Below are 23,087 nucleotides of genomic sequence, written 5' to 3' on the forward strand. Positions count from 1 at the left end.
TCAAGAAAATAAGAGATTTTGAAGTGGAAATCAACAGCACGCTGGGATCAACACTCAAGGGTGTTACTTTTTTGGTGTCTTGTTTCTCTCACAACCAATTTGTCCAAGGTCATGTATTTGTTGTAACAATTACTCTGCAGGGTTCCTTCTACATTGGAAAACTACTTCCAGGAGGCTGGACTTAAACCAAGTACTGCACAGAGAATCTGAGTCTAAAAAACCCTAAACCGAGAGAAAGAGAGGAATAACAACTCCTTTTGCACGTCTAAAGTACCTACACATTTTTCCAAACCCACATCTACGACAGCTGAAGACGCTCACACTATATGTCCTTTCTGTAAAGCTAACCAATATAAAATCTGGCTGTGAGGTGCGGGGCAGATGCAACTAAGCTAAAACTTTTGAAAATGCTAATATACCTGCTGTGGTGTTCGTTCAAAGAAAACCCTTTTCATAGAACCGAGACAGCAGCCAGAAGAAAAAGCCTTAAGTGAAAACTATGATGAATCACTGTAAGCTGGGGAGTGGCCCTGAGCAGCAGAAGGTTTGAAAGAACAGATAGGTTGCTCCTGGAAGTTAAGACCAGGTACTATGGCTGGATAAATGAGGCAGGGAGGTTTCTGTCAATGTAAAAGGCCATGGGACATGGAGAATCCAAGGCCATGTTTCATGAAATATGGGGAAATTCTGAGGAGTGTTATGATTGGCTTACAGTTCTCCCTGCCCTATGGAAAATAAACTTACCTCGCTGTTACACTCTGTCTTTTGTCTTTCCAACAACCTAGCAGCCCTTTTCAGGAATAGATAAGTGTTACATCATTAAATATATCATTTTCACAATGTGCATGGATAGTTCTGGCTTTACACAGTAGGCTTACTGTTTTTAATAGGTGAGCCCTTTCTCTCACCTATTCTTTAGCTCATACAGCGTTCATATTGTTGTATTTAACGTACATCTTAAATACTCAGGTTGAATTTCTTTTTAAATGATGCTAAAAGTTTCTTTTTTGAGGAGGAGGAGAACACAGGAAATTGTAAAACCCCAACAGGTTCATGAGCAAACAGTATTCTTGATCTAAGAGTTAGTCATCTTAACTGACTCCCCTCACATGCATCTCAAGCAGCGTGTGTCAGTAACTGGTCTGAATGCCGATAACCAGCAATAGTGACTTGATGTGGAGCCAATACTGCTTCAGAACACGTGTACCAAGTAGTCTGAAAAGTGAACATCAGTGAGCAATCCATGGGACATGACATTATTGTGGTAAATACCCAAAGCCTAACTTTTTGGTTATTCATAAACATTTGCAATACATCTTTCCCACTTAGCCGTATTATAAATTTGCATGCAAATGAACCCACAAAGAGTGTTGCAGAAATGTTAGGAATTAATTCCTCTTCTCCCACTCTCCTAGAATACACCAGGAGAGTTCCCTTCATTAGGGCTAAAGATTTTGGGAATTGTGGAAACAGCTGTAAATCTCAACAATGCGTAAAGTGTTCATCTATGCCCCTGGAGTTTCCCGATTTTCTACAAATCTGGTACGAAAACTCTGAAAATGATGCAGTCCTTAAAAACATAAACTTCGCACACTTGCTGTGTACTCGAAGATGCTAGAGGCCATTTGTGACACAACAAAGTCCCTGGCTGAATAATAAATATTCCTTTTTCAGGAGCCCACCCTACCTTCACTTACACCTGAACAGGTGACCGGGCATCTTGTTTCCTACTAGGATTTAGTATCCAAGACGCCTCTCCCTCCAGTTCTCTTCTACACTGAACTTAATTACTGTCCTTTTGCTTAGATTGCAAGAGCTTGCAGTTCTTTGATAACTGAATATTTCCTATCCATCTTCAAATCTTTCCTTTAACTTTATGTGATTAACCCAATGACATACATACACATTATATTTTGTAGAGCTTTACTTATGCCTTCTCACCCGGACAACCAAGGCTGATAAAGATAGCGTCTATTTACCTGCCATCATTTGCTTAGCAGATTATATTTATGATTGTGCAGGGCTGTTTCCCTTGCATGCTTAAAGCAGATGGTTTCTGTGGGCGTAAAAACAGCTGCTTGAATGACAGATGGGGCCTTTTCCACCTATCTAACGTCAGCATGGCTCGGTTCCCACTTGCCGCTGCACCTGCAGCGCACGCGTTGCATTGCACAATAAAGGTCCCGACGCCAGCCTTTCAAAACCTTTGTACTACGGTAGCAGGTGTGCAGAGACAGGTTGTTTGGCTGGGTGCAAAACTAGCCCCAACAGGTTCTTTGTGCAGTCAAGTGGCACCTGATTGTTTCACAACATGATGCAAAGAAGGCTTTATTAACTTTAAAGAACATGTTGTATCAAATACAAACAAGGGCATGGCAATCCTTCGGTCTTCTAATAAGAGGGATGTATTTTGGAATAGGCTACGGCCAGAGTATTGCTTGTTCTGTTCCTGCCTCTCTCGCCTTTCCTCCCACATCAATGCAGGTCAGCATTATTATATTACAAGATGAGGAATCCGTACAAGATCATTTAATAATCAGCAACAATGCCTGTTGCTGATTATTAAATGATCTTTCAGCTTTCTGGGGCTTTCATTGACATGAAAAACAAACACTGCCATTGGGGCAGGTCAACAGAATGCACCAAACATTTACCCTACTAAATAATTCCATATGTACCATTGTGTGTGTGCGCATGTTTACACTTCAAGGCTGTTTCCATTGACTTCTAAAGGTGGGCAATCAAGTAGCACTCCCTAACATCTGCAGAATATTCGGTTATATATAGGGCACTTACCACAAGTCTCCTCTCTGTGCCATGATTGGAGAGGCAGTGCTGCACCAGCCCATCTTCATCCAGCTCTACCACAGGCTGGCAGTAGGGGCATGCGTAGAAACACTCACTACAGACAAAAACAACATGGTTAGTGATGCATGCTTCAACATTTGAAGGGTCAAGGGAGCAAAAGCAGATCAATGAGGACAATCCCTTGAGGAAATTGGCTATCATCACATTGCGAATTGTAATAAACTTGTATACATCGATAACTAGCAGTGAGACAGACTAAAAGCACTGCTTTGTGAACAGTCTTAAGGCAGGTTCAATGCCATTTTAATGAAGTCATCATATAAAGGTGATCCTTTTAGGCACCTAAGGTGAGGAAATGCAGTCAATTCTCCCCTGGGGCCAGGATACAGCTGCGATTTGAAATCTAAATCTTTAAAGTATAAAAAAAGAATAATGTATTTTTATGTTCTGGAGGTTTGTGTGGTTCTGAAAATTCTGGACTCGTGCAATAAACTTTGTCGTAGTATGACGATTTTGGTATCAAAAGACGGAGAATGGCTAGTACACTATGTACAAGCATTTGTCATATTCCAGTAACGATTTCACCTCGAAATTCGTCATTTTCGTCCTGAACCCTTGGCTTCCATTTTGTGTACGGCAGCCATTTTGTGAGTTGCCCTCACATAGGCTTATAATACAGCTAAATTCGATTCCAAAGGACACGTACACCTTAATTGACTTCTCTCTGACCTGGGCAAGCTGAAACCATTGCCCCAGGCCGAACCTGCCCGGCCAGTTCCTTTCCCAGTGGCTGAGCGAGATAGCATCAAGGCACAACATGCCATAAACCTTTTCATCGCACACACACCCTGCCTAATCTTGCTCACACCTGTCCCTGTTTCTTTACATATGTCTTGCTTTACGAGGAGGAGGTGCCTGTTTTTATTGGGGGTCCACCGATATCTGATGAAAATGTTGGGCCATGCCGGGTAATTTGTTGTGGGCTGGACGAACTGAAATGTGGGTTTGCCATCATGACTCTGCTTTTTCTTTGTAGTGAAAATATGTGAATGGTCTACTGTAAATCTAAGAATGTTTGCCTGAAGCATAATATTTTGTATAAAAGGAGAAGACTGGCTTTGTAAGATTGAGCAGTCTCCTGAGAATATACACACCGTGCTGTTGTACTTCTAGGACGCCTGTTACTTGGTTGCAGCCAATAAATTCGATCTTTGACTTCACCTAGAAGACTCTGAGTTTCTGTGTCTGAATCAGGAAAGTACTCGAGGTCTTAGGGTGTACCCTGACACCGCTGGGTTACCGGTTCGGTACCGGTTCTGAAAAACCCAGTACCTCAGCTGGCGCCCAACGTGGGGTGATACCAACTGTACCGGTCCAAGCCAGAGGTTCGTGAGGAGCTTCGTGTGAAAATTCTGGAGGAAGGCCGCCACTTCATCGACCCCTGCATGTCGACGTGGTCTGAAAGTCTTTGCTGCGAGGTTCCCCGCTTCCCGACGGCTACGAAGGACTGCTGCCCTGGCTATCGCCCTGATTTGGACCCTTGATGTTTGGTGGAGCGAAACGATAGACGAGTCTTCTGGTGACGTCATCGATATCTCAGTTAAGTATAAGTGGAGCGTCTCCCAGTCCTTTGTTGGTTCTTAGTTTGGTATCCCTTTGGGATCTTTGATTTGGAACTTGCAAGTACCAAAGCAGAGGGACTCGTGTATTCACGAGAATATCGTATTCGATAATCCTTTGAAGTTTGAAGCTAGACTAGTGAGCGAAGATGCCTGGTCTTAGCAGACTTGGAAATTTGTTTTGTCTTGGTTGTAATAGGGATTCCCGATTGGAGGACTCGTGTCCGGTTCATCCGATTGGAACTCCAACTTATGAATTGTATGTGAAACATTGAGTAGGCCCCATCACATATAATGAAGTGTGGATCAAATACACCAGAAAGGATGGTGTTTTAAAATGGCCCCAATATGGTAGCTTTGACACGGAAATCCTAGATAATCTAGAAGTTAAACTCTTTAAGAAGAAAGCCCGGCCGGCGATGTTTGACTCTTTCCGCCTATGGCGTAAGGAAGCCAAACAGAAGGAAATTAAATTAGAGAAGAAAAATAAGAGAGAAAGGGGTATCTCGATAATGCAGGCTGCTATGCAGTTTAAAGGTAACGAAGAACAGATGAGTGAGCAGTTGCATAGGCAACGTAAAATGGTAACCGATAAATATTATCCAGTTTTGCCGCCTCTTCAGCAAGATGCAGCAAAAGACCTTGAAAAAGACCCCCTAATGTCGCATTTGTTGAGTTCGCCACCCCCCTATGCGCAGAATGCTACGGCACCTCCGCAGCCTTTAGCTGCGCAACCTTTGGTTGTATTGCCTTCTGCTCCTCCACAGCCACCAGCTGCTCTTCAGTTGGTTCCTACTCTTCCGGTGCAGCCTCCTCAAGGGCCACCGCCTTTGACATCTGCTCTGCCTTTACTTCCTACAACTTTGACTACTGTATCGACTACCACCCCTGGTATTTCTCCTGACACTGCCTCTGCATCTGCATCTGCCTTGCCTCCCCCTGCTTTTCCGCTTGTCTTTTCATCGAATTCTCCCTCTGTTCGACAAAGAGTGACTAGCACGGTCACTAGTCTTCTATATCCCTTCTTTGGGGCAACAAGCACGACCCCCACCTCAGAGCGTGCGCAGTTACGTAGCCAACTGCCTGATTCTAGGGAGAAGGAAACGTTGAATTATTTGGCACATAAATGGGTCACCGACCCAACGAGGTATGGGCTAGAGTCTGTTATGGATGTCTTCCATCAGTGGGAAGAACCGAAGCAGAGATACGTTTTTGACAAAATGTGTACTTTCCTTTGTGAGGATAGAGAGGAAAATGATTTGGAGCCCAATCCGCCTGAGTTGTGTCGTGTACGGTTCGAATTTGGAAAAGGCGCAATTGTGGGTTCAGATGTTAAGAAAGCAGTTGCGACATTGTTGTCATTAGGGACTGAAGGTGTTTCTAGGTCATTGTTTGAGTCTGATTCCTCTGTTAAAAAGAAGGTGAGACAGTATCCCATGAGAGAAGTTCCCCCCGTTTGGGGAGATGGGGACGCGAATGCTAATCTGATCATTCCACCACATTTTCAGCGTGTTTAGGTACATGTGCCATGGAAGTTTTGGCCCTTAAACAGACATTGCCTGATCCCCATAAAAATCCTGCAAGGTATTACAAGGAATTGTCACAGACTGCAGGTTCTTGCATTATGAATTTAGCCGACATAGACATGTTGTTTGGAAATGTTGTTCCACAGCCTTTATGGGGAAAGATTCGTCATGCAGATCATGATCAGGAGTTAGGCGATTCATGGGCTAATATTACTGCTGCAGATGCCCGACAAGTTGGTGGTGCTAAACCCGAGCCTTTAGTAGCAGAACTCCCTGATAAAATCATTAATTATATGAAAACTTTAATGCCCGCGATGTGTGTGAATTGGGATAAATTGTCTGCGTGTAAGCAGAAGAAAGATGAAACGGTATCAGATTTCTTCACCAGGTTTGAAGAGACGTCTGTCGACCACAGTGGTCAAGATATGAGTACAGAAGGTGGCCAGCGGTTGTTCGTCGATAAATTTGTGCATAATTTGTTACCCGAGTTGTGTAAGAAGTTAAAAGATTCAGAGAGTTCATGGGCGTTTCCTCTTCAGCGCAGATATTGGCTACTGCACAGTACTACGAAAATAGAGACAAAGATGAGAAAGATAGAGCAGAGAAGAAAACTAAAGAGTTAAAAACAAAGGTCCTTTTACAGCAGGCGTACCCGCCTCGTGGTGGTCAGAGTAACTATCAGCAGCCTCAGCAGTTTCAGAGAGACACGCAAAGGACCGAATACCCTCAACAACGTTTTCCTGTAGGCCCTAATCAGTGTGCATATTGTAAAGAGGAGGGTCATTTTAAAAGTAGTTGTCCTGCTTTATTACAGCGCATGAATGGTGTTTCCAGTGCAAGAGGTCGAGGTATTTCACAAGCACCTAGAGGTAGAGGACGTGGAAATTTCCCCCAGAACGCGCGTTCCTTTCCGCCTCAGAATTCAATTAATAGTTTTGATCAACAGAATAATGTGTCTGGTAGGACAGCTCAGTACTATGCTGATGATTACTATGCAGAGGATGAGCATATGGGAGGTAATGATTGCTAGGACAGCCATAGACAAAGAGAGGGAGTTGTTTCAGTTCCAGTAGATCAGAGTGGACCTTATGTTGAGGTGATTACATCAGGTGTGTCAGAGCCTTTTCTGTTGGATACTGGTGCTACAAAGAGTTCTATTATGCACTCTAAACTCCCTGGCGCACCTTTGTCTGGCGAAATGAATGTATCAGTAGGTTTTTCTGGCGCCCCAGTTAGAAATCCGATTTCTGACCTTTTGTCCCTTTCTGTTGGACCTTGTGAATTCGAAGCACCCCTTATTTTAACGACAGGTTGTGGTGAAAACTTGTTAGGATTGGACTTGTTGAAAAGATTGTATGCAACGTTATATTGTTCTCCTTCAGGAGTACAACTTACACTGGGTAAGAAAGAGATTTCTCAAATGTATTTGTCAAAGGACAAACTTCCAACAGAATTGTCATCTCTCCCTAATATTCTTTGGGCTACTGGTCCTAATGATGTGGGACTTTTGCAAATACCGCCATATGTTGTGACATTGAAAGTCAATGTTAAAATGCCACGAATTCCCCAATACAAAATCTCTAGTGAAGGTGAAAAAGCGTTGCTTGCGATCATTTACGATTTGATTGAAAAAGATGTAATTGAAGAGACAAGAGGCAACGTTTGCAATAGTCCTGTTCTGCCTGTTTTGAAACGAACTGACCCTTCCCAGCCACCTGTTTACAGATTTGTGATTGATCTTAGAGAGGTGAATAAAATAGTTGTGCCACAATTTCCAGTTGTTCCTGACATTACTGCCCTATTGACTATGATTCCAGCTTCTGCCACCTGGTTCTCGGTGATTGACTTGAAGAATGCTTTCTTCAGCATCCCGATTGCAAAGGAGAGTAGGGATATTTTCGGCTTCAGTTTAGGAGGTCGAAGCTTCCGCTTTAAACGCGCTCCCCAGGGCTACTGTGAAAGTCCATCAATATACAGTCAAGCTTTAAAAACACAGCTTGATACGATTGTTTTACCTGATGGCGCTACCCTCATTCAGTATGTTGATGATTTGCTTGTTGCTGCAGATACTGAGGAAATCTGTAAAGAAGCCGCGTTGTCTTTATTGCGTCATTTGTGTGATTTGCATCACAAAGTCTCTCTCTCAAAATTGCAATATTGTCGACAAGAAGTGACCTACTTAGGTCATCTCTTATCAAAGGAGGGAAGGAAACTGACCCCAGAAAGAATTCAGGCAATAGCGAAATTGAGTGTGCCAAGAACACAGAGAGAAGTGCGTGCTTTCTTGGGCATTACATCACATTGCAGGCAATGGATACCAAATTTTTCGTTATTAGCCAAACCTTTGGTGGCATTAACCTGTAAAGATACACCGAATCCCGTTCCATGGTCTGAAGATTGTCAGAAAAGTTTTTCTGAATTGCGCACAGCATTATGTTCGGCTCCTGTGTTGGGTACCCCCAACTACAGTAAGCCCTTTACATTGTATGTCCATGAGAAAGAAGGTTGTGCATTATCAGTATTGACACAGTTGTTTGGAGACAAGCAGCGTCCATGCGCGTATTTTTCGTCGACTTTGGACCCGGTAGCTAAAGCATTGCCGAGTTGTTTAAGAGCCACAGCAGCAGCAGCTGTTTCTATTCGACAGTCTGCTGGGTTAGTGATGAATAACACATTGATTGTGATGGTTCCACATGCAGTGGACACGTTGTTAAACAGAACCAAGACACAGCACTTAACTAGTGCTCGATTATCAGGTTACGAGTTGACATTGTTAGCGAGCCATGTGCATATAAAAAGATGCAACACACTTAACCCAGCTACGTTGTTGCCGATTGTAGAGGAATTAGATGATTCAGAACAGCATGATTGTTTTCTTAGATCAGAAGAAGAAACGAAAGGGAGAATAGACCTCCAGGATACTCCCCTTGCAAAGCGTGATGGTACCTTATGGGTGGATGGTTCATGCTACCGAATGGTGATACGACTGCAGCATATGCTGTCACGACTTTGCATACAATTGTTGAAGCTGCACGTATCCCACATAATTCAGCTCAAGCAGCAGAATTGATTGCACTTACGAGAGCATGTGTGTTGTCGAAAGGAATGAAAGTGACTATCTATACCGACAGCCAGTATGCATTTGGTGTGGCTCACAGTTTTGGACGATTGTGGAAAGAACGTCGGTTCCTGACTTCGCATGGAGCTAAGATTCAGCATGGTCAGTTGGTGAATGAGCTTCTTGAGTCACTGACTTTGCCGTTGCAAGTTGCGATTGTGAAATGTAGCGCACACAAGAAGGTGACTGATGATGTTGGTCGTGGAAATGCATTTGCTGACGAAATCGCAAAAGAAACAGCGAGGAATGTGATGAGCCGAATGTATGTTGCAGGCCCTGCAAGATGGGTTGGTGACGTTGGAATGTGTGAAGACACGATAGAGAGTGTGAAATCTATTCAAGCTGAAGCTACAGAGAAAGAGTTGAGTGTGTGGAGAGAAAGTACGGGTAAATTGGATGCCAATGGTTGTTGGATTGAATTGTCAGAGCATCAGAGATGGTTGCTACCCGATGCGTATGTGCTTGCAGTGGTTACAATGGCTCATGGAATGGCTCATATCAGTGTGAAAGGGATTTGCAAGTTGTTGGCTCCAGTATGGCAAAATGCTGGAATTCCTAAGTGTGCAGAAAATGTGGTCAAGAATTGCATGGTGTGTCTGAAATACAATCCTGGTAGGGGAACCCCAACTCCAGCTGGTCATTTTGCGCCTCTACATATCTGTTCGAGGTTTTGCAGCTAGATTTCATCCATATGGAGAGGTGCAACAATTTAAAATACGTACTCGTTGTTGTTTGTGCCTTTTCAAGATGGGTGGAAGCCTACCCCCTAAAAGACAACACTGCCTTATCCACAGCTAAAGCCCTTGTGAAAGAGTTCTTCCCTAGGTTTGGAATGCCGAGAATGGTCTGGAGTGACAATGGGAGTGAATTTGTGGGTCGAGTGATGAAGAAAGTATGTGAAGGGCTAGGCATTCATCAGAAATTTCACGCTGCAAATCACCCCCAATCAGCTGGACTAGTAGAATGCTACAATGGCATGCTAAAGTTCAAATTGGCCAAAATTCAAGCGAGCTCTGGTCTTAAATGGCCTGACGCTCTACCCTTAGCACTCCTATCAACAAGAATGACTGTGCATTCGCGAGTGGGACTTAGTCCATATGAGATCGTTTTCGGCCGCCCGGGCAACATATGGGGAGTGCAAAGGCCCACAAAATTTAGTGAAATCGAACACCCTGTTTTGCTTGACTATTTGTACGAATTGACGGCTAAATTGCGTGTTTTACACCAACAGGTGCATGATACACTGCCTCAGGTCTCTGAAGCTCCAGGACATCAGATCGTTCCTGGATCCTGGGTGCTGGTCAAGAACTTTCAGCGAACAAAGAACGACCAGCCCAGGTGGACTGGCCCACACCTCGTCCTTCTTTCAACGAGATCAGCTGTTCGAGTGGAAGGAAAGAAGCACTGGATCCACGGTGTACATTGCAAGAGGGTGCCTTTGCCTCTGCCGTACGACCGGTGGGTCCAGGAGGGTGTCGCCGACTCAGAGACTGAAACTGTGCCTCGTTTTCTGCCTTTCAGTGATGCACGTATAAAAGGAACAATTTCTGAGAAAGAAAGTGACAAGCTCTTGCAAGCAGCTGTGCCGCCGTCAATTTGATTGAACACTACTGAGCCTGACCTCTTGTTTCAAGATCAAACAATACCTGGAAAGCAAAGATACAATCTGAGGCCGAGAACTATGAACTAATAAAATTGTCTTTCTAAGAACTATTTTTGAAAGTGCAGCTCTCCCTTCTGAGAAACTTTTTTATTTTTGTTTTTCGAACCACCATCCGGATTCCGCTGTAGGGTCGCGGTTGCCCAAAGTCTTTGGGGTGCAGCTGAAGACGTTAGGTCGACAGTTCTGGTTGGTCTAAGGGAGTTGCCCTGGACTGACAGAAGCATTCCTTAGCATAGAACACCCAACCATCGCGAGCAGCATATTATAGAGGATGGAGTTTTTCGAGATGGAGAGATCTGCCAAGGAAACAAACTTTAAAAAGCAGAATATGTAAAATGATGACCAAGAAAAGCTTTTTGATATTGTGCATTTTCATGTTATTCAGTGTAATGACGTTCTTAATAGGATATGTTTTATTCTCTTTTCAAGTGACATTTGCACCCACTACATCGCCCATACCTCCTCCTTCTACTGTTTCCCCACACTCTTTTCAACCTCTCCCTGAACATGAATCCGCTAGGAGACTAGAGTTTATTAATAACTCCTTCATTCAGCTTTTGCACCAACACCAACTAGTAATGAACACGACTAACTGTTGGGTGTGTGGTCTTATGCCTCACACAACGGATAAAGGTATTCCCTATCTGGTCCTGCCATTCAGCCACAATGGTTCTGTGTGGGCATACAGAACAATGTTCATCCATGCACATGAAGTCTACCCCCTACGTTCTGTAACAGACAATCCTAAGAATAGTTCTCAAGTTAAGGGTAAAGGGTTTTCTGCCGTTCTGGGGACCCATGGTTAACAGCAGGAACATAAGGCAATTGACAAGGGTGGTTGAATCCACCGTGGTTGAAACTGTCGGTGCCCTTAGTAACTTGACTGCTGAGCTCCAGTCGGATCGTCTCATGACCCTTCAGAACAGGGTCGCATTAGATGTCATACTTGCAGACCGAGGTGGGGTATGTAAATTGATCCAATCGAGTTGCTGTGTTTTCATTCCAGATAACGCTCCAACAGTGTACCAGGCCATCTCCAAACTGCATAAGATTTCCGAATCTATTCATGTGGATAAAGGAGATTGTTCGTTAATGGGATGGTTCTGGGAACTGATATCCGCCTGGGGATGGAAAATTCTGATGGTCATTGGGATGGTCTTAGCCATTCTTTTCCTGTTCTGTCTGTGCGTGCAGTGTGCTCCTGCAATATGTGGCCTCTGTGCTACATCATGTGTAAGGAAACCTGTATCAAGAGACGAGCTAAGTACTAGGATGATGTTACAGCAACATCTCAATGACTTTAGGAATATAGACCTGGACTCAGATTAGCATGAGGATAGGTTAAATTGCCTATGTAAGGGCAAAAGGAGGGTTTGTGGTTCTGAAAATTCTGGACTCGTGCAATAAACTTTGTCGTAGTATGACGATTTTGGTATCAAAAGACCGAGAATGGCTAGTACACTATGTACAAGCATTTTCGTCATATTCCAGTAACGATTTCACCTCGAAATTCGTCATTTTCGTCCTGAACCCTTGGCTTCCATTTTGTGTACGGCAGCCATTTTGTGAGTTGCCCTCACATAGGCTTATAATACAGCTAAATTCGATTCCAAAGGACACGTACACCCTAATTGACTTCTCTCTGACCTGGGCAAGCTGAAACCATTGCCCCAGGTCGAACCTGCCCGGCCAGTTCCTTTCCCAGTGGCCGAGCGAGATAGCATCAAGGCACAACATGCCATAAACCTTTTCATCGCACACACACACCCTGCCTAATCTTGCTCACACCTGTCCCTGTTTCTTTACATATGTCTTGCTTTACGAGGAGGAGGTGCCCGTTTTTATTGGGGGTCCACCGATATCTGATGAAAATGTTGGGCCTTGCCGGGTAATTTGTTGTGGGCTGGACGAACTGAAATGTGGGTTTGCCATCATGACTCTGCTTTTTCTTTGTAGTGAAAATATGTGAATGGTCTACTGTAAATCTAAGAATGTTTGCCTGAAGCATAATATTTTGTATAAAAGGAGAAGACTGGCTTTGTAAGATTGAGCAGTCTCCTGAGAATATACACACCGTGCTGTTGTACTTCTAGGACGCCTGTTACTTGGTTGCAGCCAATAAATTCGATCTTTGACTTCACCTAGAAGACTCTGAGTTTCTGTGTCTGAATCAGGAAGGTACTCGAGGTCTTAGGGCGTACCCTGACACCGCTGGGTTACCGGTTCGGTACCGGTTCTGAAAAACCCAGTACCTCATTTGGTACCAAGATATCATTGTCAGAATACGGTCTGTTGTATCTAAATATCGCTTATATATTTAAGAAAGTTTGCACTTTTGAGTAAATCTACTACTTTCGGGTATTCACAAACTGCACTTAGTAGTAACTTATGCTTTTGTAGTAACTTACACTTTTGTAATAAGTTCTGCACTACGCATAGCCAACCACTTGTACTGCAACACATAAAAATAAAACCCCATAGGAAATATTGTTATATTAAATTATTTAAAATAGTTAAAAATGTAAATAAATATAAATTAATGTTACAAATATATAAAATTAGTACATATTTATTATTTAATTATACAATATATAATAACATGTACACCTCAAAGTAGGTAGTCACAGATTTGTACAGGGGAAGTTGTCCTTTGGGAATCGTGTTGGGGACCACGGGGGAGCAGTCCGGGAGCATGCAGTGATCCTGTGGACAACTGCCTGCTCCCCCTGATGTGCTCTAAAAACAGAATTTTTTTAAAGCAGCGCCAGTCCCTTGGAGGAATACGGGCTACTAAAAAAAAGTTTGGGAATGTAAAGCAGGGGTGACTATCTGATGTTTCTTTCAGGCCACCATCTCTGTATTTATAGCCAAACGGATCCACAAATAGAGACCTGTCTAATTAATATATATTGTGCACGGTGTGCTGTAATTCCCTGTAAATGTATATTTTGTGATGCAACATATTGGTACATAGGTCAAACTGTAAAATTAAACACAAGTCACATAAAGCTGCAACACCATTTTTGACCACTTTTTGCAACTCGTCTTTTAGTACACCCCCCCCTAATGTTTGCATATTGTGACTTATTAATTTTGAATTCCGAGGATGAGATCATTTAAGTTCAACTTTACACGGGATTGTATTGAAGGGATCAGCGGAGACCGTCCTTCTAGAATGAGCATTCAGAAATAGAATAAAAAGAAGTCCAAATCACCAACTTTGTACCTTAAATAGGTACTAAATCTGCCTTTCGAAACCAGCCCTGGTATAGAGCATTCCAGACAAATGAGGCCCCTGAATTAGTTGAGGAAGTAAAATAAAGATTGTCCTAACAATATTCCCTCGACTGATAAGTGTGCTATTGATCAAAACTCTACTGTGATGAGAAATTCAGACAAAATACTAAATAGTGAGGCGAAACGTTTGCAAAGATGACTAAACCAGGAGTATTATGAATTGCAAATCACTTGTCATAAAATATTCCTAATTAGGGAGTAATCTCAAGCCGTTACAGTCCACAAGCGATTTTTCTGTTTTGTGTACAATTGTAAAACAAATCTTTCAAAATATGCTGATTTTAATAGAAGAAAGGAAGATGGCGTGGCTTCCTTATTCTCAATCTACAATTTCAGGAATGCAACAGGGACGGCTCCTCTGCTAAGGGTAGGAGCATCGCCCCACTAATTAAAATACCCCCAGTGAAAAATAAAATGTTAATAAGCATTAATGTTATAAGCATACAGCTTTGTCTGTATGTATCCCCAAATCGCCGACATGCATTACATTACGTTGTAAAGTTAAATATTTTAACTTCAAAACGATTATGTAATTCATGTCAGCATGAAGTTAATCTAGTTTACTGTTTTGCCTTCCCCACCACTCTCCCTCACAGGAGGCCGCCACTGGAATACAATAGTGCAGTGTACTCAGCAAGAGGCGTCTGACCAACCATCAGTCACGTCAGTGTGATGACAGGACTCGAAGTCAGAGAAGGAAGTACAAAGTTCCAAAAGACAGAACAAGCAGCTGCATGCACTTGGAACAATATAAATATAAAGGGATTCGTTCTGAGCCCTCCGGGTATCATGATTCAGGTGCAAACTTGCACTGAAACTGACATTACAGCTTGTGCAGCAATGCCACCCCAACCCCCCCCCCCCCAAGCACACACACACAATTTGCATGCTGGAAGCTATTCTGGGGAAATTCCGCTTTTTCTTAGTGTTCCTGCTTGGAACCGGGAAAACATGCAGCATTACTGCGATATCCCCTTTTGCGAGACGTAGAACTTGAATGTATGCAATAATCCTCCGTCGGGTAAATAACCCACCCAGCAGTGTCGGTATTAACACATCGAATAATGGGGCAATCTGTATGAGGTTCAATATGTCAGGATAAAGATGGAAAGAAATAACAAGAACATTTGCAGTTGTGTAGTGTTTACAATCATACACGCGCTTGTGTGTTTACAATTATACACCGTTCATACAAGCGCGTGTTCTCCAGTTTGACTCGCGCTCACTCTCATTCCAGTTGTACAATTACTGTGCGCTACTCGCGCTATTGTTTATACATGAATACTTCTCGTGACATGTAATTACTTGAATGTATTAGTCTCGCTATGTTATACAGTTGTAATGTACATTGCAAGTAATAACTGTTACTATAGGCAGTTACCGTTGACCATTGAGAGCCAGCAGTTGTGTTCAGGGAATGCTCCTTAATTCTCCAATAAACTTAAATGTTTGAACGTAATTCGTGTGGAATATTACTCAACAATTTGGCGACGAGGACGGAGCATCTGAAACCTGTTTAGGAGCATTTCCTGATTGAATTTTTCACAATTTTTTTTAAAAAAGGAAATTTTTTCTTTCATCGAAAATTACCACAACGGCTTATTTTACTATCGCTACAGATTGGATTAATATTTGCCATTGAAACGAACGGAATCTACTATTGGAGCATTGATATCCGTTACCTTGCGGAGCGCGTCTTGATAGCTGTCTTTCTCAACGCCCGTGATCAATCTGTTTTGCGCAACCGCGCTTGAACGATTTTGGGGCGGAAACAGTTGTTCTATTTCCTATTAGACGCTACTCTCCGCATCGCATTGAAATGAAAGAGGTGACTTCAAATTCATTCACCTAGTTCCTGCAAACGGCAAAATAAACAGCGATATCTAGCTTATTGAAGACGGTCTGGGCATCACAAAAGGTACTGTGACTAATTTAGAGAGACACTCGTTTTTCTCAAAAAATCGTTTTACAGCCCATTTATGAACCATACACTGTGACTGAGATAAAAAAAAAATTCTTCTCAAGCATTTATTATCATTTACAAAATACTGATATATATCATCACTCTCATTACACCACAATGTGTGCCCAGGGTTATACTCTTTCACCACCACAAAGTTACTGGTCAGCTGGTAGTTCTCCTTGCATGCCCTGGATTGAGTGGAAGGCATATTTTTTTAACTATATTGAGACATTGGATGCAAATGGAAAAATGAAAGCTCCAGAGAAGAAAGGTATTTTTCTACACTGTCTTGGACCAGAAGGATTAAAAGCATTCAATCAACTTCCTACATCGCAAGCAAGTGGGGACTTAAATGTCTTTGATAAGGCTATATATGATTTCGATAAATATTGTTCTCCCAAAGTATGCATAGGAATTTCTAGATATAAATTCTTTCAAAGGAAACAGTTAAATGAAGAATCTATTGATAATTTCATTTCTTCTTTAAAAACTCTAGCTTTAGATTGCAAATTTGGTAACTTACAAGAGGATTTCATTAGAGATCAGGTTGTTATGCATTCCAGTAATGACACCATACAAGAAAGATTGTGGATTAATGGTGATGAAAACCTAGATTTTGTAGTATCCATAGTTAGGAAAGCTGAACTTTCCTGTAGGAGTGCACAACAAGTTAAGGAAAAAAACACTTCAGTTAGTAGAGAAGTGGTTTCAAAAATCAATCACAAATATGACAATAAAAATAAAGATTTCTCAAAGAAGAAACAAACACCTTTCTCAAAAGGCAATTCTGAAGATTCCAAAAGTAATCTGAAGTGTTTTAGGTGCAATAGTAAATCTCATCTTGCCAATAACAAAATGTGTCCGGGACTGAAACAGAAATGTGCAAATTGTGGCTTAATAGGACATTTCACTTCTGCTTGCAGAAGAGGTAAGATTAATCAGAAAGTGAAATGTATTGAATTAAGCGACAATAGTGATGATGATGATTTCACTGATGATTCTAACAAGTGTTCTTATATCTTGAACATAAAAGAATCCACAGTTCTTAATGTAAATGACCCTATAAAGAAAAAACCTCTATGTGATATGATTATTGGTGGTGTAAAAATCAATATGTATGCTGATTCCGGATCTCCCTATTCTATTGTATGTGAATCAGTCTGGAATAAACTATTTGTACCTAGGCTAAGCAGTCACTTAGAGGAAAGTGACATAAATCCTGAAGGGTATTCTGGAGGAAGGATAGATATCCTGGGTTTCAGGATGTTAGTGTTCAGATTTAAAAACAGGAAATGCATCACCAAATTATATGTTTCAAAGAAAGGCCCTTCAGTGCTTAGTTGGTTTGACTGTGGTAAGCTTGACATCGTGTTAGATCCTAATAGTCCCAATCCAGTGATGTTGATTGATGAACAAAATGGAATATCCTCTCTTATGTTAAATAAGTTTCCCAATATTTTTTCTAAGAGCATCGGGAGGTTAAACAATTTTAAGCATGAAATTAGTTTGAAAGAAAATGCTTGTCCAAAAATACACAAAGCTAGAAACATTCCTTTTGCTGTTAGGGATGAAGTTAAAAAAGAACTAGATACTTTAGTAGAGCAAGGAATTATAGATAAAATTGAATCATCTGAATGGGTTTCGCCCATAGTGGTCGCTAGACGGGCCAATGGCAAGGTCAGACTATGTATTGATCTTCGCCACCTCAACAATAACATTATAGTTGATCAATTCCCTCTTCCCCGCATCTCAGAAATGTTATCTGTTGTTGGTGGTTCGAAGTTCTTTTCTACTATCGATCTATCTGCGGCGTATCATCAGATAGAGCTGACTGATAAATGTAAAGATTTGACTGCATTTATTACACCTTTTGGGTGCTTCAGATTCAATAGGATGCCATTCGGTTTAGCATCAGCGGCTGCAATCTTTCAAAGAGTTATGCAAGATATTTTAAAGGATTGCAAAAATGTCATATGTTTCCAGGATGACATTTTAGTATTTAATGAAGACAAAGACAAACATATTGCTACTTTAGAGGATGTTTTGGGTGCACTTAGTATACATGGTCTTACCATTAAGCATGAGAAATGTAAATTTGGTGTTCATTCAGTGAATTACCTGGGACATGAACTCTGTGAGGAAGGTATTAAACCTAAACCATCACTTTTGGAAGCCATTGAATCAGCCCCTCATCCTCAGTCTAAAGATGATGTAAGGTCTTTTTTAGGTTTAGTCGAATTCTACGCCAGGTATGTACCTGATTTTTCATGTAGAACATATAATATCAGACAGTTGATTAAAAACAGGGTTGCTTTTGAATGGACGGATGAGTGTAAAAAAGAATTTTGTGATGTGAAGAAAGCTATCTGTTCTGCTAATGCACTCACCTGTTTTGATCCTTCTTTGCAAAACATCATAACTACTGATGCTAGCTCAAAAGGCTTGGGCGCTGTGTTTACTCAAAAAAATAATAAGGGAAAAGAAGTAATTGTTGCACACGCTTCCAGGGCACTTACAACTGCTGAGGAAAAGTATTCCACTATAGAGAGGGAAACCTTAGCTTGCGTATGGGCTTTGGAACATTTCAGGGTGTTTGTGTGGGGAAAGGAATGTATCCTGAGAAGTGATCACAAACCTTTAGTACGACTTCTAACTACAGAAGGTATGCTACGAGCATCAGCACGCATTGCACGCATGTCAATGCGTCTACAAGATTTTATTTATATTATACAATACCTACCTGGTAGAGACAATGTTTCTGCTGATTTTTTATCTAGAATGCCCTTACCTATTCAAGAGGATTTACATAATGAGTGGGATGATTTTCAAATTGCCATGATTCATGATGAAGGTCCTATTTCTATTGATCAGACCTTGTGGAAAGAGAAATTCGAAAATGATGAAACTTTAAAAAGAGTTGCTGAATATGTCTCTAGTACTTGGCCTGGAAAAAATTGCTTAAGTTCAGAGTTGAAAAGTTTCTGGGAGGTAAGATCAGAACTTTCATGTTGTGAGAACATTGTTAAAAGAGGAGATCGGATTATTCCTCCAGTTGAAGTGAGGAAAATTATAGTTTTACAAAGTCATGAAGGACATAGTGGTATGGTCAGAACCAAACAACAGGTCAAACAGTTATTTTGGTGGCCAGGTATGGACATGTTTATTGAACGTCTGGTAAGAAATTGTATTGTATGTGCTAATTCTGATAAATCGTTGGTTACACTTAAACCCAATATGAGTACACATACCATACCTAACAATCCTTGGGAAACCATTGCTATTGACATTATGGGTCCAATTGGTCCTGAATCTAAATATGTCATTGCAGCTATTGATATTTTTTCAAAATGGCCAGTTATCAAAATTGTTCAGAAAATAGACACAGATTCAGTACTATGTTTTCTTGATAGAGTTTTCATTGAAGAAGGTTTACCGGTAAGAATCATCTCTGACAATGGTGTACAATTCAACTCAAAGAAAGCAAATGACTATTTTACAAAGCTTGGGATTACTCATTCCACTACTTCCTTATACAATCCTGGTGGGAATGGAGTGATAGAAAGGTTCAATAGGGTTCTTAAAAGTGCTATACAAATTACTGACAATGATGACAAAAAGTGGGAAATCGAAATATTTAAAAAGGTTTGGATGTATAGAACAAACATGAATTCCATGACTGGGTATTCACCTTTTGAAATCATGAGGGGGAGAGTTCCTAGAACTAAAGTAAACCCGTCATGGTTAGTCAATTCTACCTCTTCAAAAGTTGACTTGAACAAAGTTAGAGAAAATCTTATTCACACTCATTGCATAAATAAAAGATATTTTGATGAGAAGTCAGGTTAAAAAAAGGATCCAATAGTTAAAGTTGGTATGATGGTGAAAGTAAAGAAACCATGGAAAGTTAAGAAAGGAGAAAGTGCATTTATGGGTCCTTATGAAGTTTCAGAAGTATTAAAAAATTCAGTGAGGTTATCTAATGACAAAGTATGGAATCTCAGTAGAATAGCTATTCTAAAAGCTGATAAAAATGTATACTGTAAAGATCCTATATTTGAACTTCCTGATTCGTCATATTTAGATGAAGATTTAGATATAGGTATGACTAGTGATAATACAACTGCAGTTCCATGTTGTTCAAGTGCTTGTCACACAGATCCAAACACTGACATTATACCTTGTTGCTCAAGCAATGACATTATCAGTCAAAATGTTAGTGTCCAACAAGATGTTTCTTTACCCAAGAGAATTACAAGAAAACCCAAATGGTTATCAAATTTTGTTGCTTATATAGTGAGCAAAGTTTAATTTTAAATTTTTTTCATATATTTTTGGTTGTTTTTTTTCATTTGTTTTCAATCCATAAGGAGGGAAGGTGTGTAGTGTTTACAATCATACACGCGCTTGTGTGTTTACAATTATACACCGTTCATACAAGCGCGTGTTCTCCAGTTTGACTCGCGCTCACTCTCATTCCAGTTGTACAATTACTGTGTGCTACTCGCGCTATTGTTTATACATGAATACTTCTCGTGACATGTAATTACTTGAATGTATTAGTCTCGCTATGTTATACAGTTGTAATGTACATTGCAAGTAATAACTGTTACTATAGGCAGTTACCGTTGACCATTGAGAGCCAGCAGTTGTGTTCAGGGAATGCTCCTTAATTCTCCAATAAACTTAAATGTTTGAACGTAATTCGTGTGGAATATTACTCAACAAGTTGTATTGTGCTTATTAAGTGGGTTCCCTCGAGCCTCGTCTGGCTTCCAGACTTCTAGATGATAGTGCACATGTATTTTGGGCTGTACTGGCAATACAGGACCCCGGTGAGAGTATCAGTGGGCTGAGGGGCTCCTTCCAGGACTGGATGGTCGAAGGGATGTTAACGCTGTATGCAACCCTGAATGACAGGCACATAATTTCCCCTATAGAATGGGTACTCACAAACTTTCTCTCAGGGACCAAATTTACAGTGTGGTTTGTGTCTCAAGGGCGGCACCGGTGTGGGCGGGGTCAGTGGGGGAGGGGCGTGGCTAGAGCAACAAAAAAACTGTGACTATGAGGTTGAACACAGGGCCCTGCAGCGGACGCCTTCGTCCACTGAGCTACCAGACCCGGTATGTATGTATGTATGTATGTATATATATCCCTGCCTCCCTCCCTCCATCCATCTATCTCCCTATCTTCCTCCCTGTCTCCCTCACTCTGACTGTCTCACTCCCTCTCTCCTTCCTTTTCCTTCCCTCTCCCTCCCTCTCCTTCCCTCTCCTTTCCTCTCATTCCCTCCCTCACTTACCTTCCCCCTCTTCCCCCTCTCCCTCCATCACTCTCTTTCCCTCACCCTCACTCCCTTCCTCACTCCCCTTCCCTCACTTCCCCTCCGTCCCTCCCCTTCCCTCACCCCACTCCCCTTCCCTCACTCTTCCCTCACTCCCTCCCTCACTCCCCTTCCCTCACTCCCCTTCCCTCACTCCGCTCCCCTCATCCCCTCACTCACTCTCCTTCCCTCACTCCCTTTTTTTTCTTTTTCTTTTTTTTTTTGCAGAGTTTTATATAGCGCGAACTAGACCCGAACTGAATCAGGTATCAGAGCGCTTTACATGGCACCAGTTACGTTACATGAGGACACACTTTCATTTTAGGCACGGGTAGATTAAGTGATTTGCCCAGAATCACAGGAGGTTTTTGGCGTTGTTACCGAGGCTCGAACCCAGATCCCCAGGTCCGAGGTCGAGCGCCTTAGCCGTTAGGCCAACTCCTCTCCCCACTCTTCCCTCACTTCCCTTCCCTCACTCCCCTTCCCTCACTCCCTCCCCCACTCCGTCTCCCTCACTCCATCTCCCTCACTCCGTCTACCTCCCTCCATCTCCCTTACTCCGTCTCCCTCCCTCGGTCTCTCTCTGTCGCCCTCCTCCGTCTGTCTGTCTCCCTTTCTCTGTCTCCATTTCTCGGTCTCCCTTTCCCTTCCTCTCCCTCTCCCTCTGTCTCACTCCTTCTGTCTTTGTCCCTCTACCTCCCTCTGTCACCCTCTGTCATCTCACCCTGCCTGTGTGTCACCCGGGCTGCGACAGCTTCCCCAGCCAGCTTCCCCAGCGCACACAGTCTCACCCAAGCACTTCACAGGTCTTTAAAAAGACCATTTGCATGTGAATGGGGCTTTGCTGTATTTCACCTCCTCTTAGCGCCCCTGCAGCTCCACTCTGGCCTCGCTGGAATGAATCGCCCGGCCCCCACAAAGCAGCAGAGTCTCTCCGAGTGTCTCTGCAACCGGCAGTGTTTGCAGACACTCTTTGAAAATGTTTTTTTAAAACACGGGTACGATGATGTCTCATGGTCCGCGGGCCGCCACGGAAGGCTTGCCGGGCCAATGCCGGCCTGTGGGCCGTACTATGAGTACCGGTGCAGCCTATAGGAACATATATGCTGCAGAGAAATAATACTCCTGGGAACTGCACCAGATCCTACTGTAATGGAATATTTTACGAGTTTCTTTTTAAATATGCCTGTACAACCTCTCTGCATTTGGCAAATGCATGTGGAAAACTGTGCTGTCAACAGAACTATTGGTGAACTTTCAAAGAAGTGATATTGGGGAAGATCCCCAAAACTTTTCAGGAGCTTATTACTCCAAAAAGTTGCAAAGCGGGTCCGGTATTAAAAGTGTTTAAGGAATGAGAAAATGTTCGATCGGGTCCTTAGGCCACAGCAGCATGTAAAAGGTGAGTGGGGGAGATAGCCTTTGATTCACAGGTACACAGCAGGCAATATTGTGCCACCAACAGTATAGAAAGAACTAGAAAAGGACTAAAAACGGAATTCGCAAGTATCCCTCTGATGTTGGAGTTGTTTGGCTGTGTTAAGTCTTCTTGGTGAACTTTAACCCCAGTGCCTTGTGTTAATTTTTATGAACGGACGTGTGCACTTGTGATGAATGATTTGTAGAACAATAAAGCATGCAGATAAACAGGTATTTCTACCAGTTTCTCCTTACAATGTGGTCCTGGGGCGTGTAAACATGTGGCTCTGGTAAAGTGTGACTACTTCGTGTGCAAAGTGACAGGGTAGAGGTTAAGATTTACTGGTTGGT

General features: G+C 42.1%; 1 protein-coding gene across 2 annotated transcripts in view; it reads right to left on the reverse strand.

The window, feature by feature from the left end:
* RNF125 (ring finger protein 125) overlaps positions 1–23,087 on the reverse strand; it is a 45,080-nt gene that overhangs the window by 9,033 nt on the left and 12,960 nt on the right. For both annotated transcript variants that reach the window (XM_078687363.1, XM_078687362.1), the window contains exon 4: positions 2,797–2,902. In XM_078687363.1, coding sequence (XP_078543489.1) covers positions 2,797–2,902 — 106 coding nt within the window. The remainder of the gene's footprint in view (positions 1–2,796; positions 2,903–23,087) is intronic.

This window comes from Lissotriton helveticus, chromosome 4_1 (genome assembly GCF_964261635.1).
Source record: "Lissotriton helveticus chromosome 4_1, aLisHel1.1, whole genome shotgun sequence".
Lineage (NCBI taxonomy): Eukaryota > Metazoa > Chordata > Amphibia > Caudata > Salamandridae > Lissotriton > Lissotriton helveticus.